Source organism: Silene latifolia, chromosome 10 (genome assembly GCF_048544455.1).
Source record: "Silene latifolia isolate original U9 population chromosome 10, ASM4854445v1, whole genome shotgun sequence".
In the NCBI taxonomy this organism is placed as follows: domain Eukaryota; kingdom Viridiplantae; phylum Streptophyta; class Magnoliopsida; order Caryophyllales; family Caryophyllaceae; genus Silene; species Silene latifolia.
This window is the reverse complement of record NC_133535.1, coordinates 13,488,947-13,506,805: the sequence shown is the minus strand read 5'-3', so window position 1 is coordinate 13,506,805 and position 17,859 is coordinate 13,488,947. Positions and strand designations below refer to the sequence as shown.

At 37.7% G+C, this 17,859-nt stretch overlaps 2 protein-coding genes across 2 annotated transcripts; both read right to left on the bottom strand.

Annotated features, from left to right (window-relative positions):
* Nucleotides 1-3,064: 3,064 nt before the first annotated feature.
* On the bottom strand, nt 3,065-8,124 carry LOC141605200 (vesicle-associated protein 1-3-like). Its single transcript, XM_074423885.1, has 8 exons — nt 7,826-8,124; nt 7,335-7,405; nt 7,142-7,223; nt 5,279-5,394; nt 5,038-5,187; nt 4,910-4,951; nt 4,435-4,512; nt 3,065-3,517 (listed from the first exon to the last, which is right to left on the bottom strand). Exons 1-8 carry the CDS (start codon nt 7,875-7,877, stop codon nt 3,404-3,406), a joined length of 705 nt encoding a protein of 234 aa, XP_074279986.1. The 5' UTR covers nt 7,878-8,124; the 3' UTR covers nt 3,065-3,403.
* Nucleotides 8,125-9,820: 1,696 nt separating this feature from the next.
* LOC141605199 (uncharacterized) lies at nt 9,821-16,540 on the bottom strand. The gene is made up of 5 exons (XM_074423884.1): nt 16,271-16,540; nt 13,222-14,237; nt 11,407-12,280; nt 10,963-11,032; nt 9,821-10,073 (listed from the first exon to the last, which is right to left on the bottom strand). Exons 2-4 carry the CDS (start codon nt 14,188-14,190, stop codon nt 11,022-11,024), a joined length of 1,854 nt encoding a protein of 617 aa, XP_074279985.1. The 5' UTR covers nt 14,191-14,237; nt 16,271-16,540; the 3' UTR covers nt 9,821-10,073; nt 10,963-11,021.
* Nucleotides 16,541-17,859: the final 1,319 nt, after the last annotated feature.

The window sequence follows — 17,859 nt, the reverse complement described above, 5'->3', positions numbered from 1 at the left end:
AACTGGGAGCAGAAGCGGAAGAGCATAATTGGGAAACAAGTCTTTGGACAGGCGGGATCTTGACATCCTTAAGGGCAGAACAACAAGCAGAACTCATGGAGGGCTTGTGAGTCGACAAGAATGTACGGAAATCATCGACACAAGGACTCAAGTTACCGTGAGCGGGAACTTGAGGAGCGGACGTTGGCGACAGAGACGGAAAATGTGGGTGTGGAAAGTGAGGATGATGGAAATAAGGGTGTGGAATGAAATAAGGGTGGTGTCTGAAGAACCATTGTTGTTGATCATATAAGTCGTTTTGTGTTTGTGCATCAACTTCTTGTTGTTGGGCAAAAGCAATTGATGACATGGCTAGAATAGCCAGGATTACCATCATGGTCTTCATTTTTTTCGAGTTTTCAGGGTTTTAGGCTAGATGATTATGATGAACTCGGTTCGAGTTGTTTGCTAAGGTTGTGGGATGAGTTTATGAAGGGTTTAGAGGGGTTTATATAGTGATTTGAAGGTAGTGTCTGAGACGAAGTATGCTACTAGAGTTGGTGTTATATTCATCCTCTAAATAGAAGCATTAGATATAGTTTTTTCTTATACAAAAGTATCTTAATTAACGTAGTTCTTTTTATGTTAATGGCTAATTGGAGTCTTTTATTTCCCTATCAAAAGATAAAATTTTACACCCGTTATATCATTGGTGATTGACGATTAGTAGATGGGTATTATGAGGATTCCAGTTGAAGTTTTGTTTGGCTCAAGATTGAAGTCTAGTATCCAAGTTGATTAACAATTTAATAGGAGTAATCGTGTTTGACACTCAAACATTTTATTTTAGACTAAAAATATGATTTTTTTTTCATAAAATAGCCGATTCCGGCACTTGGACACACTTCTACATCGGATACTTCTACCCGAGTCCAAACAACATAGATTAATCTTTGTCAAAATATTTTAAATAATAATTTCGATTTTTAATTTGGTTAATAACTTAATGTTTTAGTTATTAACTAATCTTCAGGGGAAAATGTATGTTCCACGTTTAGTTTAAACGATTGTTTAATCACCAGTTTATTTTGGTCCAATTTGAGATCGGACCGGACCCGCTCTAAGATCGAATTTTTTGTTTCCCGTCTTCAGTCCACTTAATTTTTCTTTTTGATCATCGGTCTAGTCTTGGACTGATACTCACCAGTCACCCCTTCCTTAGTCAAACTTGAATCATAGGATTTTTGTTCCTTTTCGTAAAAACACTGTGAATTAGAAGCTGCAGCTTTGCAAGTATTGTTCCTTATGTTCTCTTGCGGAAGTAGAGCATCAAATGAGCTGGGATCTAAACTACTAGGCATTACAATATACGGAGTAAAACGCAAATTAACCTTTAAATTATGGCTCTGTTATTACTACCATGCGTCGATCCTAAGATTGAGTGTCGAGTGTCAAGCCATATATAATAAAAATGTGCAGACGAGTTTGTTACGAAAGCTAAACACCTTGAGGAGTACTTGATTTGAGGAAGGAGTTTAGGTCGGATGAATTTTGACCAGTTTGTTATTTATCAGAGTTCAATTGAAACCGAATTATTACGCGCCAATTATGAACCTTATTAGATCAATCAGGAACTAAGAAGCTAGAAAAATTCAAATGAAAAATACTCGTAACCACGAAACTTTGGAATCGTTTTTATTAGAGAATAAAAATCATTAAATAAGAGTATAGAATTAAAACTATCATGCTCCATATCTGGCTATCAAGCTGGAATAAAACAACTTTACCTAATATCACAATGCACTAGCTACGTGATTTATTCATATCTATCCTATAAATCTATAATATTAACTCCTAATTTAGATTATTATATTCCATTCATCCAATGCTTAAGAACTTGGAGCTGCAGCGCCGGAGCAGTATTGTGAGACAAGCCTTTGAATAGGAGGGATGTTGACGTCCTTAAGAGCAGAGCAACAACCAGAACTCATCGAGTACTTATGAGTCGACAAGAACGTACGGAAATCATCCACGCAAGGACTCAAGTTACCGTGTGCTGGAACTTGAGGAGCGGACGTTGGTGATAGAGACGGGAAATGTGGGTGTGGAAAGTGAGGATGATGAAAATAAGGGTGTGGAATGAAATAAGGGTGGTGTCTCAAAAACCATTCTTGTTGATCATATAAATCGTTTTGTGTTTGTGCATTATCGTATTGTTGTTGTTGGGCAAAAGCAACTGATGATATGGCTAGAATAGCCAGGACTACTAACATTGTCTTCATTGTTTTCGAGTTTTTTGAGGTGAGTATTTGGACGAAGGGTTAAGAAGGGTTTATATAGTAATCGAAACGGAAGTGTGTTTAGGATGAAGTTATTATGTTAATAGAGTTGGTCTTCTAATCATCCTCTTTCTTATCAATTTCTTTAAAGATTAGATTTGGGAATTATTGATTAACGGAATTTTTCTTGTTTAACTGCTAATTGGTATCTTGTTTTTCTCATCAGAAGATAAAATGATCAAATTTTATATCGTTAAATAATTGTTGATTGGTTTTGTAGATGGGTCTTAAATATGATTCCAGTTGATAATTACGATAACAATAATTAATTAATTAATTAATAGCTACGGAGTATAAGATTAAGTTTAACCATACAGAAAAAGCTTAATTATCATTAAAAAAATTCTGATAAAATTTTACAGCTGCAAGATCAATAATTTTGATAATTTTTTCATTAAGGAATTAATGAATTATAATCTGTAACTCCATTATGAGTTATTGAGTTGTGAGAGGAGTCCCGGTTGAGTTTCTTCAAACTAATTACACGGACCTATTTTCGTTTCTTATGCTATGCCCGGTGGGTATGCCCGGTGGGCATAAGTTTGAAAAACCGGTGATCAAATTATACCTACGCAAATTAGTTTCAGCAACTATCATAAGTTGTGCTGTGATTTACACGAGACTTTCTAGGTAGCAAATGTTGATAGTAAACTAGGATGGTATGTATCATAATTTCATTGATAGGAATATAATCAGAACCGAAAATGAACAAATAGTTTGATAATCAACTTGGATACTAGACCAACTTTCACAGAATCACGGTAATAATACTGTAAAAATTAACAGTGTCAAACACGGACCTTAAGATTTTGTTAATACTGAACTGTTCAAAAACTACGGGAATAAATTACTACAACATTATCCCATTCCCATTGCCTTAAACCAATACGTCTATTTTCCGCACTCAGGTCCAAAGACACGTTCATCATCGGAGATGCAGAAGTCTCTACTTAATTGAAGAAACAAGACCAAACCAAACGGAAGGAAAAAAATAGATCTATCAGTGACGATGCTAGAAATTTGTTTACAGTTTTATGAGGATTGTAAAAACGCTACTGTAGGAATTAGGGAGCAGCAAGTGTTGTTTATGTTCTCTTCAGGAAGTAGCCCATCAAGATGCTGAGGAGACCGACCAGCATCACGAAATACATCGACATTCCCCCAGAACGCTTTCTGTTCATTTCCCTCTTCAACATGTCCTGTTTCAGCAGATCACTATGTCAGTACGAACCAAAAGTAAAATCACATTAAAGATCAGAAACAATCTCATATTAAAAACACAGATTAAATCTTAAGTTATGAGTTCGTTACTTGTCAAACCCGACTAATTTATGAAATTCCATATGTCAATCCAAGCGAGTGTCGAGTGTCAAGCGTTGAATGTCGAATGTCGAGGTTCCAACATGGATGAACAGCTAATATGGAGAGTCCAAGTCACGTGAACTTAACAGCAACAGCATTGTTTATATGATTACAGGACAAAACACTTCATTATCTACTCGTATGAGTCGTATCCTCCAGCATTCAAGAATGAATAACTACCATACTTAAATTGCTCGAGAGAAGCAAAAAAAAAGCACATAAAAGCAAAGTAGCTAATAAAAAAGGCAAAGCAACTGGGTGATGCGCACTTGCGCAGTTACCTAAAATAGTTTTTAACATCTAATGCAACAAGCAACTACTGAAACAACTTGGGCTAATAACGGCAGATGTTAGTTAGCGTAGATGAGTAGATGACGAAGTCATTGACCTGATTCGGAGCCACCCTAATGGCTTCCTTTACACCACAAAAGAGCAAATAACTTGGGCTAACCACGGAAAATTTGGTGTATTATTATTTCATCAAGTCAAGATTCAGTCAAAATATGCAAGTAAGTTCTATTGAACTGTGAGACTCTGGGATCTGGCAAACAAGAAATGGGACTGTGGGAGGCAGAGAGAAGATTCAGATAGAGAACGCCACAAGTATAAGCCTCCACAGACATTAATTTATACATAATAGATTTGACGGTATCCAACCAAAAGTTTCATCGGCGAGTCAGATGTAAGAGGAAAAGTGAACATTAGGTTATATTAGAGAAATGGAAGTATGAAACAGTCAAAAGCTGAGCAGTACCAATTCTTGACGAAGCTTCTGATTTTGTTGAATCGCAGATGCTTTTTCATTAGTCAACTTTGAAATTATAGAATATGCCTGAAAGACAGAAAGTCAACAGCAATCTGCTTAGTAACAGAGACTTGATGAATGAAAACAAGAAATTGAAACTTAGGAATATTAGAGAAGGATATCGTCCAGAAAGACTGCGAGGAGTAGTTGAGTAATCACTGGCTCGAGAATGTATCACTAGAAGCAAACTTAACCACTATCGGAGAAATTTGTATACTTGCGGCAAAGTGGCTAACTGTATGTACCAAGGTACAGCCAAGTACCCTTTTAGTTCTGATGTTGCTTATATATACTTCGCATATGATTTCATGCACTTAACAAGTTCATCTCAAAACTACACAAACAGCTAGGCAATACAGAAAAAAAAAAAAAAAAAAAAAAAAAAAAAAAAGTTCGCATATTTGTTCAAGTTTGGTAGTATTACCTCAGAGGACTTGTCTCTAGAGTCCTCAAAAGATCTTGTCACCTGTATATTTTAGCATCAAATGTTAGCATGATTAAAGGATAAAAGAGAGTACACTCATGAGGGATGTTAAGCACATGAACACTCACAGCAGATGCTAACGAAGTAGCTTCGTTTCCATTCTCACGAGGTGGAGATCCTTCCTCGGATTCTTCAGGGACTGGTGAAGGAGGATTGGCAGGAATATAAGTCACCTTCAACTTGAACTCTTCCACAACTCTCCCTTCCTCTTTATTGAACTAAGATTACAAAGTAAAGGTCAGCAAAGTCTAAGATTCAAAAATTAACCTATTCTTGATAATCATAGACGCGGCGAGCCAGTGACCGTACCATCTCAGGAGTTATGTCCTTTGGAGAAACACCATCCGGTGCAATAACATTCTGAACTAAGAACTTGTCTTTGCACTGCATATCAAGAGGTGATTCTTTCTGGGCCTGCATCGTAACTACAAATCCACATTTTGAAACGAAAAATCAACATCCAGAAAATTAAAGCCCAATGACAACAATCGAGATTAGGACTTCCTAAAGTTCCTATAAGCCAGCTTATTGCAGTATTGCACAAATGCACACCTATGGAGGCACGAACAACTTAAATATCCAAATGAAAAGAGTCTTAGAATCATCAATCATGGATTCATGTCATCTTTAGTATAATTTCTCTTCAGAAACTAATTAGCTATAGTAAAAACACGACGGAAAATACAAATGCGTAAGCCACTAGTGGACTACAAGGCACTTGGACTTTAATGGGATGCTGTCGTATCTGCTTAAACTCACCATTAAAATCCATACTTCAAACTGGACTTAATATATGAGTTTGTGAAATCCAAATAAAACATACTTGAGCCATACCTAAACATTTGATAGATAATTTACGTACAAGCTAATGGAGGTTCAATCTAAACCTATTGGATATAGGAGAAGCTGCTCCTTAGTTTATAAATTGATCAAGTTTCTCTTCTTTTATCAATGTGAGACACTCAGAAGTGAGCAATCTTATCAATACTCACAACTCCTCGTTTGTGAGGTTCCCTGGAAATCGGAATGCAAGACAAATTTGATAAACCCTCCGCACATGACCCACTTCCCTACTCCAAGAGTCCAAGTACATATAAATGGCGTAGTTTAAATTCATCAAATGCAAAATCATGGTTTACACAAATACAACATCCGAGCCTTAATCCCAAAATAATTTGGAGTCGGCAATGTGAGACATTTACATGTAGGCAATTATTGCGATCATTGGAGGTTCTTAATCATCTTATCTAGCTGCTCACCTACTCTTCAACAAATTAATATGAACAACTTTCTCAAGATAACAAAGACCATGCATTATAACCCTGTTACTCCATAATAAATTCAAGGGGACAGCTATAAAAAAGACTTAAGTGCGTAAACGTAGCTTGTTAAAGAAAGAAATTGAGAAAGAAAATCACAGTGAAAATAACTGGCTGTATGGTTTTCATGGAGTCAGATCGTAAGGAGATCTTTATAAGACAGGTGGCGACACGACGCGATGGAGACTACTATTGCAGAATTTCTACAAGGTATTCCACCTGAATCAATTTGTTAGGGTTTACAACATGCCGATGAAGAAGAAGTCGGCCAAGTCCATGTTGGTTGTTCAGGTCAAATTCGCTTCGATCAGCCTGCCTCAAGAAGCCTTCCTTACAATTGGACTTACACCACAACCAGCCTCTCAGTCCTTCTTCCAAGTAGTTCCAACGATTTTCAGACTCGTTTGCTTTCTTTACTAAACTACTTTTATTACCTTAATAATTAATATTTGTCTCCCTGAATTTAATCTGATTTTACCTTCCTCTTTAATAAACCTAATTCCTAATTTCCTTCAAAGTCGGAAAGATTTGAAAGGGGAATAAAAAACAACCCTCGCCCACTAGCTACCACCTTTCTCATTCCCCTCCCCTTTCCTCCATTATAGTTACCCAAGCAATGAGTAATGAGCAGGATTCAAGAAAAAAAACACGCTAGCTCAACTCAATAAAGCACCCTGATACTCAGCATACTAGCTCACAAAGCCAGTTTCAATCATCGAAACGACAGACAACATTCAAAAATTCATGTATCACACACACACATCGACTACAAGAATAAGCAAGACAACAACTTTCAGCATGAACAATAAGATTTATGCATTAACAGATAAATAATTAAGAGTTAAAATTAAACCTGTGACATCACAAGTTCCACCAGGCGACACAACTCCGGTATTCGGGCGTACACAGTATTTCTTGGGATTGGTTGTTTTAACCTGCCTCAGTACAAAAACATTCATACAAAATCATCATACAATAACTTCCCATAAAAAAGTAAAATCCAATACAATATACTGTAATTGACATAACAAGCTCAAAAAGCATACCTTGAAAGCGACATAATTGTCTGTCTTGTTTGTCAAGTGCATAGAACAAGCACTCTGCTTCCTTAATTCAACTACCATAAAAACAAAAAACAACACATACCCACATCAAATTAGTCAAAACCCATCTCAAAAAACTGTTCATTTAACTCAAATCATGAAAACCCTAATTCAAAAACCTCGAAATAGATATATTGATCAAAACCCATGTCACAGAAATTACAAACTGATGGATTCAAATACCGAATTCTAACATTAACCCCAAGTGCAGAAAGGCTGTTTCCGAATGACTGGGAGTTTTGGAAAATTGTAGGGTACCCCGTGTCTCAATGACTCCCGCAAATTGTAGGGTAAGGAGATCGGATATACGCAGCCTTACTTACACCTGTCTTTGTGTTAGGGGTACAGACAGGTTGTTTCGAATGACCCAAGATGAAAATTACAATAGTGAATTAATGAAGAAACAAAAATAATAATAGTAGGCATGAACTTACATGGGAATTTGAGCTCGGTGGGTTGGATGTTAAGAAGATCTCCAGTATTCATGACTACAAATTCCACAAAATTCCGCAGAAATTTTTGTTTTCTGGGATTTATTAGGTGGAATCTGTTAAGTGTGGAAATTGAATTCCTGAAGAAGAAATGAAATTAAAGAAATAACCCACTTTCCGATTTTTATTAAAATTAAAATTATTAAGGGATTTAAGTATTGTATTTTAGGGGTTTAATTAGAGAGTATTTAATGATTTTCTGGCTGTTGTCACGTTCATCTTTGAGGGAGAGAGTGACCTTCTTTTTCTGGGTCTTTTTGTTAAAGTTTGACTACCTTCATACCATTTTGACTTTTTTGCCCTTCTTTTTTTGTTTTTTTTATAAATATAAATAATTTATAAAGAGAAATTTAATGCGGATCATCCCCTATTTACTAAGGGTGTGTTTGGATTGGGGGATATGGAAGGAAAAGAAATGGAGGGAGGGTAGGGGATTTAAAATCTCTTGTTTGGATAGCAATTGGGGGTGGAGATGGAGGGGGAGAGATTTGGAGGGATCCAATTTTCCTCCTCTAAGCCTAATCAAAATCTCTTCATAATAGGCAAGATTAGGAGTGAAATTGTATCCAAACACTCACACTCCATTCCCCCTCCCCTTCCCTTCTCTCCCTTTCCCTTCCCTCCTTCCCCCTCCCCTCCCTTTCCCTCCACTTTTGCTATCCAAACACACCCTAAATGAATAGGCATCCTCACAAATTTTCCCTCAAAAAAGTATATTTCTAAATAAGGTAACTAATAACAATTATATATACATTAACTAAGTAATGTAACTAATAATTATAATAATTTATTTCATTAACTTATTATCTTTTCATTAAAATTAATCTTTTCATCAATTTTTTTTACTAAACTCTAATCTATAATATTTTAATAAAAAAATTGTATCAAGCTATGATTTACTAAATATTTTACTGATTATATTATTTGAAAATACTTGACTCATACTATGTATAAAACAAAATTATAAACCGTTTTAATTACTTTCAAGACAAAATTTGAGAAAATTTATAAATTAGAATCATTAACTTTGCGGTATAAAAAAAATTATTTTCAAAAATATATTTCAACATGCTACTCAATTCTTTTAATTATTTCAGTTTCAACTTTTTATTTCTCAAAAAAAAATACAATGATGAGGAAAAAGAACATCTAATGAGATACCACTATTATATGTCTAATTTAGTAGAAATAAAAAAAGTTTTATAAGCCGTGCATTTAATGCACGGGGTCTAACCTAGTTTAAAATCAATTTTAAAGAAAAGACGAAAACATAAACCAACGAAAACAAAAAAAAAAAAAAAAAAAAAAGCAAGAATTGGACGAGGAACGCGACATTAGTCACAAGAACTTTAAATCCCATGTGGAGGATGATTCAAGTATTTCAAAATGTATATCTTGCTCAATTACTTTATTAGCCTGCCAATTTGCAGCGGAATTAGCTTATCGATAAACATGCATGCAGTGGAGGACCTTGTTACGCCGGAAGGGGCCCTGGCCCCCACTGGCTTTTCATATTTCCGTATAAACTTTTCATCCGGCCCCCCTTGACGTAGTGACTAAAATTTCGATAGTCACACACGAAGTTAATAGCTTAAACATCGACCCCCCTTACCATTTACTCTAATATCCGCCAGTGTAAAACATGGGTTACCTCAACAAGGACTGTCGTTTGCTCTTCAAATTAACACTTAGGAGTCGGTCTGAATCATGAGCTTGGGCAGATTATAAGTTACCAGGCAACGGCAATCATTCAATCAATCCTCTTTGGAGAGCCATCATCTTCTAAAATCTCCATCTCGGTCATTTGTTTACATTAGTATGTATTTGATTCATTTTCGACAAGAATTAGAAATCAAATGAAGTTAATTACATTGCTGATGTAGAATAGAAATTACGAGGGAGAAAATGGTACTGGCAAAATAACTACGAAGAGAAATATTACAAAACCGCATATTTATGTTTCATTAATTCGTCCACACAAATGCTCAAGCCATATACTTTACTGGCAAAATGAGAAAATATGATAAGGAAAAGAAAGAGTGACAAAAGAACCCAAAAAAAAAAAAATACACGGATATAACACAAGTTTTTACATCTAAATACAGTGACTGAGTTGGCTCTGCCCTTGTAATGAAGTCTGCTAGATATGCATTCGTCATCTTCAAGCAGTATATCTCGATGCTTCTATCGCCTGTACTTCATGGACGTGCAAACGAATAAGAAACTGAGTCAAGGCGTTTACAATAACGACAGCATTACTCTAGTGCCTAAAAAAATGCACTATTCTTCAGTTACATGTATCAAAATGTGAATCCGGCAATACCATACACAATTTATTCTTGTAGGGAGTATGGAGAGCAAACGACAGTCCTGGTAGGAAGGGCCTAGAGAATGATCATCCTAGGAGTCGATGTCAAGCCAGTTGGAGAAGTCGGTTAGGGAAGGCGGGAAGAAAAATATTTAATACAAGGTGATTTTTCAGTTCTAGTGGAGTTGAAGATTCGATATTAGGACATTGGAGTATGGTGTGAATGTTTGATAAATACAACTACTCACTACATTGTCTGCGCTTTTTAATACTCCGTATGTAAGTAGCTATTTCCGATGCAATTTTCATCAATGGGTTAATCCATATACAATCCTTTTGCATTGAACAGAAGGTGAACTTAACAAGAACACCAGTGCCTTAATGGCTCCCGCAAATAACAACCAAATTATCCCTGTAACTTGGCGTTTAAAGATATACACAGAATCACAGCAAGGCAGTTTCATACAGAAATAAGGCTAAAGCATAATTGCCAGCGATCCTTCAACGCCATTAATCATCCATCTATGGTGCAGCAGTTCACGGGGATAAAAATTTAAATATTTTAATCCCAATCAAATTTTCGACTTCATCTTAAACTTAATTTCCCAATTATTTAATCTTCATGTCAATGTGACTCGGGGTACTCATTTTCCAGTTATAAGTGATCATTCACTGATACTAACATGGTTGATGAGTTAACAGTTAAGTGAACAAACGGTGAATATAAGCAGCCACCTTGATGTAGATTGTTTAAGACCAGAAAGGATCATACCTTTACTGCAAGCACAAAACTGTTCAGTACATCCAGCACTTTCCACTTTCCGGTAGTCGTCAGCTCATCTCTGCACCATCAACATTTACTCAACCCACATCTAACAGGTGGAAACTAATTTTGATGGTGAAATTTTAAATAAGCTTAATCTCTGTAAGATGATCCTATACTGTATTAGTGTGAGCTCGTTTTAACTACGGAAAGTAAAAGGGTGACTAAAATCTGTAAAATGGTCGCCAATGATACTAAATGGTTCATTTCAGTTATAAAACGGTCACTAACATTATGGAAAATGGTTATTAGACCAAAGTGTCAATCCCGAATTCCCGACACTAAAAGGGTTATTAAAGATATATAAAGGGTCGCCATAATTTCAGACTAAAGTGGTCTTATACTAAAAACAATTTAGTCTAAGACCGTCTCATATAAGAATTTTTGTATTACCTTTAATTGAAGGCCTCTCATATTTGCTTTTCCGTTCATCATCATTCTTCCAATCACAATCTTGATCGCCTATTTCATCTTTTCCATCATCTCCAATCTCACTTTCACTAGCCGTCTCCCATTCTGAATCATCAGTATCCTGTCCATAAATATCACCACCATCAGCCTCGCCTTGGACCCCTCCATGTTTCAAAGCTGCTTCTCTAAATAACCAAGCTCCACGCATCTGCTTTTTGACCAAGCGTTCTGCATAATCGGGAACCTTATTTTGCCTCAAGGAAAGGTCGGGATCATTCGATTGAGAGCATTCATTTATAAATAGTATTGCATCTAATAAGCTTTCTTTACCCAACCCCAGCATGTCATATGCCTGCGCTCTTCTCCAAAGGCTTTTTGCATGGCGATTAACAGGGTTATGCAAAGAAAGAGCACGTGTTGCGTCACTTATGGCAACCAAGGGTTGTTGCAATAAGAGGTGGCATTGAGCTCGATTACTATATAAGACAACCCTCTCCTTCTTGGATCTCATTGGACACAATGATAATGCTTCTGAATATTTAGTTGCGGCACCCGCTATATTTCCAGCAGAAAATAGAGAGTTTCCTTCTAGCTTGACTACCAAGGCGGCTGCCTGCTTAATGTGAAGGTCCTCCTTGGGCATGGTCTTTTCTGATTTTAATCTTTGCCTATCACCCAAAACTTCCTCAATTTGTTCTTTAATGCGGTCGTTCAATGAGTTGCGACTGGATGCTGATGTGAAGTGACCAACACATTCAGGAAGCACATTGACAATGGTATCTCCAAATTTTTTGTGATCCCCGAGATTTGTGATCTCTGAGAGGTCTAATAATGCAGGCACTGCCTTCTCAAAAACCTGAGGGACATCACAAAACGTTTTAAATGTGTAGCTATTATACAATTAGTAGCTGATAATTTGGCCATTATAAGCTCGCTTGTCCATAAAACAATAGCAACATTACCCAAGTGTCTCAAGGGATCCACAAATGGTGTCGTAAGAGGAGTCTAATATATGCAACCTTACCCTGCACTACGAGGGCATTTTTGGATGACGTATAATGAAAAATGTGTCGAGAATTGCACTAGACGACTTCTACTTCACGTTAACGAAGCGCAACCTTTAGAGAGCCAGTTTTTATTCCATCATAATCCAAAACCAAAGAAAAGTGAGTCTTTTGCTCTATCGGAAACAATAGCGTATATAGCTATATTTCATACAAAATCCATTCAAATCATTATGTATTTACAAATTAGTTTTTAAAATATCTGACTTCTCATACGCCCTCCATTCAATCCAATTTCATACAACTGATTAAAATATACCTCACATGTATTACCCAAATGTATGGAATTGGATTGAAGTCATTGAACCTATGTTACTCCGACACTTCACTTAGCTTAGCTGCTCTATTGCGTATCCGACCCCTACTTGTCCGTTACCTTCACTTCACTTCAGACCAAAAATTCGCACAAAATAGCCATATCCGACACTCGACACGTGTCAGACACGACACCCGTGTCGGAGAGTCAGGAGAACACAGGATTGAACTGAGGGAGTATTAATAGTGTTTGATCTTCGCTGCAGTTTTCACATTGCAGTAGACAAGAGCCTCTATTTTCGGTGAACCTGATGGCTTTTGATTTAGTAGAGTCAATGACAAATCTGTGTTGCATGTTTGCCTATGACTTCTATTGTTAAATTTTGATCCTAATCCTATTTTAATGTCAGAATAAAGAGAGTATATATGATGATCTTAGAAGCAGTAACAGAAAATTAGTAGCAGCAAAGACTGATACCTTGTGACAAGTGCTTGGATCTTGAAGCAACCAAAGAAGACAGTCAACTGCCATATACTGCCAATCATCTGACGAGCGTGCAATATTACACAGTGCATCAATAACTCCAGGACAACTAGCAACGGGTCCCCGACCGAGTTTGTGATGACAGATGGTTCGCAATAAACCAATCCCAGCTGGTGAGTTTTCATTGACAAGCCCACCCCACATGCCGGGTAGTTTAGAAAGAAACTCCGGCTTACATATACTTGGGAGAAACTCGGGTTTGAACGCAAAGCAATTTATTAGTTGAAGGGACCAACACTGCAATTGACTAGCCCATTCCTCCGCCTTCCTAGACTCCATCTCGACACCTCCCATTCCACGTGTGAGCAAATCACAATGATAACTAAGTCTTCTATCAACAAACTGGTAAAAATGTGTGTAAACAATTTCCAAGCAGCTCATTGCCAATTGAATGGAAAGCTCAAGAATTTCACCGTGACTCGCCACCGAAGGAAAAGTACTAGAATATGTAGCCAGGTGCCCGAGAGCTCGAACGGCCACCCTTTGCTCAACCCAAGTCAACCTTCCTCTTAAAAGTTCAACTAACGGCGGAATTACCCCGGCATGAACGGCGGTTTCAGCGAACTCTTCCATGTTCATAGTGTAAGAACCAATTATATGGGCCGCATAATAAGGAATGTATATGTTTTGATCATGAGACAGCCAACGACGGTTTTTTAGGCCTTTCCATATAAGAGCAGCCATGCATTCAAATATCCCCAATTCAATGAACTCCGGGTCATTGGGATGTGCCATGGCAGTGTTCCAAAGGCCACTGATAGGAAGAACCTGACCATCGTCGTCCTGTGAAGGAAGTTCTCTGAAGAATTTCAGGATGCTTGCTCTACGCTTATTCGGGTTTCCCTCCTTCATTACACAGAAAAAACATCCTGGGTAAGGGCAGTCTTGAGAAGCTTTATCCATGTGAACCGTTCACGTATCTTCAAAATATATCCAGATAACTCCTGCTGCTGCAATGTCATTACTAGACCTTAGGACCGAATAGAAAATTGCAAATTATCCTACTCTACCCCGGGAAGTAATTTAATGTTATAGTAATGATGTTCATCAAACAAACAGATACAGTATCATTTTTATATTCTTCATGAGAGGACACTGCAGCCTTCAGTTCCGAAAGGTTAGATTAATAACTACAAATAATGACGACTTTCAGCTACAAGCAGAGACAACAATTTATAAGGAATTGTTGTTATAAGTGACGATGAAGTATAGAATGCAACTTCGACACTTCATTTTGCTTCTATGTCGCTTCACCAACAATTTGACAATTCGACACAACACTTCATTTTAGACCAAAGAAAGATTTTTTTTTTTTGTTTTCAAAAAATAGCTATGTCCAAGACACAACATTGTGCTGTGTTGGACACTTGAACCGGGTCATAGAAACATATGAAGCATAAGATGTATGTGCTACAAATTTGAACCTTTTCAGTAAGCTGAAACCAACTACTCCGTATCTTGAAGCAAGTAAATATAGAATTCAGATGGTGCATGGAGATTATTTAAGGAAGTTAATTTTTCCATCCCTATTAAAGCAAAGGTCAATTTGTCTTTTACACCCAAGTGCTATATACATTATGCACAAGCATGGGATCAAGACGCATATTCACTAATCAGAAAACAAAATTACTACAGAGAACTAGTTAATCAACACGTAAGATAAGGAGTCACATAAAACCATTGCAGGCAAAAAAGTACCATAGGCAAACCGACAAAAAAACACATAAATAGCTGAGCAAAAATAGGCCTAATTGAACCAAAAACAGACACGTAGGCAGCTGCAGCCTGCAGGAATCAAAACACTAACTACTATGGCTCCATCCTCTAATTCTCATGTTTTCAAGCTTGAAACCCACCTACAACTTGTATTTGGGTTCTTAAAACACCAACCTTTTGTTACCTCCAAAGGTCTACAAATTTCTTTCACTTATTTACAATGAGTAAAGTTATGTAGGTACAACTATGAGAATCTCATTAATTCATCTTTGACGATATACAACACACACATAATTCTTAGCTTTTCTCGTTTTGCTCTTCAACAAACATAAATAAAAGTAGAAAAAGAGTTGTATTTTCATATTTCTTGGAAAGCAGACAGCAGCCCCCCAGAACTGGTTCAAGCAAAAAGTAATAATTCACAAATGCATCACTCATTCACAAACCTGGTGTGGGACTAATAGGTTTCATTGCCCTGGAAAACCCTTTTCGCTCCGCTAACCCGTACCCCTCTTAGGGGTATTTTAGTGATAGGTTCTAAAGGAACTGAATGATCCTATTTGGTCAAATACCTAGCGACAAACTCCTATGTTCCTTTTATTACGGTCCAAGAAGCACTAAACTGAGCTAATAACTAACCATGACAACTGAAAATTGTAATCCAACCCAATAGAGTGACACTAACCAATTTGAGTACTTTTCACTCAAAATCAAAAATTATGAACTATGGCATTCAAGTATTACCCAAAACCCAACATAAAGTTCTGAACTTTGCTGATAAATACACAATAATACTTGAAAAAAAATGCTAATAAAACCAATAATTAAGGTTAAATTAGATGAAATTTGGTGCAAACAGTGACTAAACTAAGCTAATCTTTCATCACAGCACTAAATCATAGGTCATAAAAACCCAGAGGGGGCAATAAGTACTAATTTCCAAAAAAAAAAATCACTCGAATTCGCAACATTTTAAGCAAGGATACTCAAATTCAACCAAAACCCTACATAAAGTTCCAAAATTTATTGAAAAACACACAATAAAACATGAAAAAATGCTAAAAAAAACAATAATTAAAGTCGAATAAGATGGAAAATTAAGACGGTCTTATTCTATAATTTGTGTTACGAGCAAGGGAATTCAAATACACCCAAACCCCAACATAAAGTTCTAAACTTCACCAAAAAAATACACAATAAAACACTAAAAAATGCTAAAAAACAGTAATTAAGGTGAAAAAAATGAAAAATTAGGGAATTAATGCACCTGGGTAATCCTTAACTGTGCAGCATTGGGTTTCTGCCAAATCTAACTGCAAAAATGAGTGCGTTTGAACACAAAGATTGGTTGAAAATGGCAAGTTTTTGAGTTGAAGTTTGTAAATCTATGAAGAGGGAAATAATAGGAGAGAGAACAATAAGTAGTGTAATAAGTAGAGTTGATAGAATGAATTGATGTTACTCTGCGGTCGGCTGCGTCTTGTTTAACCGTTACATGCGCCGTACTTTGTCTTGTTTTTTCAACTGTGCTTGTCCTAATTCTAAATGGCAAAATTTAGTCCGGAAATTAACTTGTGATCGACTGGTGTCACGGTCCGCATTGTTTCTTTTGTCGGCCAGTGGCGCGCGCACTTCGCCTGCGTCTCGAGGCAAGATCAGCAGAACAAGGATCTTCGGACTAGTGAGGGATCGCCCACTAGCCGATACTCGGGTCTCGGGGTGTGAGTCGGGATCCTAGTGTCGATCCCACAAACACGGCTTGTTAGTAAAGTGAAGGCTAAGAGTCGTTCACAACAAAGCAACAACAAGCAATACGAAGGCACAAGGCAGGAAGTAGATTTTCATTCACTAGTACTCCCTAAAGAGGGAAAAATGATAGTTACATCCTGGTAGCAAGAAACATTGATTTTACAAGTTTAGTTCAGAATAGCGATATACCTATTTATGGAAACCTATTCTAAAACTACTAAGAAAATACTTACTACAAATGTACAAGGGAAATGAAATTACATAAGCATAAATAAATCTAAGGGTTCAAGTGTGCGGATCGTCACACTCTCCCCCACCTAATCTGTTGCCGCCCTCGGCAACACAAAAATCTTGATTTGGTGCTTGGTGAGACATCCTCGGTGAGCTCTCGATTGTCCATGCGGTGTTGGGGATTGGCTTGTACAACTCGGCTTGAATGTGCGCTTCGTCCCAAACAATGATCGACCTCTTCGTCCCCTCAAGGATAGGCCGGAGTTCCTTGACATAGAAGCCGCCGAACATCATGTTCTCCAAGTTCACCACGTGCTCCTTGTCTCTCGGGAACGTCCACTTTGCCGCTGCTTGAAAAGTCCTCTCTCGGGATTCCTTCAAGCACTGGCCCCAACGGACCTTCATCTTGTCTCTCGTCACTTCAAAGACCGCATTCAAAGGAATGTGAGATCTCCAGGACACCGAATCGGCATTTCGGCGCGGCTCCCCGATGGTACGAGGCCTTCTCTCTTGGGTCGACCGACCCGCAAACCAGGACGTCGATTCAAAGACATCGACGCGGCCCCCGATGGTACGAGGCCTTATCTCCCGGGTCGACCGACCCGCAAACCAGGACGTCGATTCAAAGACATCGACGCGGCCCCCGATGGTACGAGGCCTACTTCTTTGGGCATCTCGGACCTCATTGTCTACTCCTCGGTGAGGGGGTAGACTCTTCTTTCGTCCCCCAGGCCACTTAGCATCGTAGTTAGCCTGGGTCTTGTTCGCCCTCGGCTCCACCGAACCTTTAGGCATTCTCCAAGGTCGCGTCCCTTGTTTCGGCATCGGTATCACCCTCATAGCCGAAATTCGATCTTCGCCCTTGTCTTCGTCACG

Excerpts from the sequence above, each read along its gene's own strand:
- LOC141605200 (XM_074423885.1), bottom strand. The coding sequence starts at position 7,877 with ATGAATACTGGAGATCTTCTTAACATCCAACCCACCGAGCTCAAATTC. Across the intron at positions 5,188-5,278 it reads AGGACATAACTCCTGAGATG|TTCAATAAAGAGGAAGGGAG; the intron begins GTACGGTCACTG and ends TTGTAATCTTAG. Across the intron at positions 3,518-4,434 it reads AGAAGCTTCGTCAAGAATTG|GACATGTTGAAGAGGGAAAT; the intron begins GTACTGCTCAGC and ends CTGCTGAAACAG.
- LOC141605199 (XM_074423884.1), bottom strand. The coding sequence starts at position 14,190 with ATGGATAAAGCTTCTCAAGACTGCCCTTACCCAGGATGTTTTTTCTGT. Across the intron at positions 12,281-13,221 it reads ATCCAAGCACTTGTCACAAG|GTTTTTGAGAAGGCAGTGCC; the intron begins GTATCAGTCTTT and ends GATGTCCCTCAG.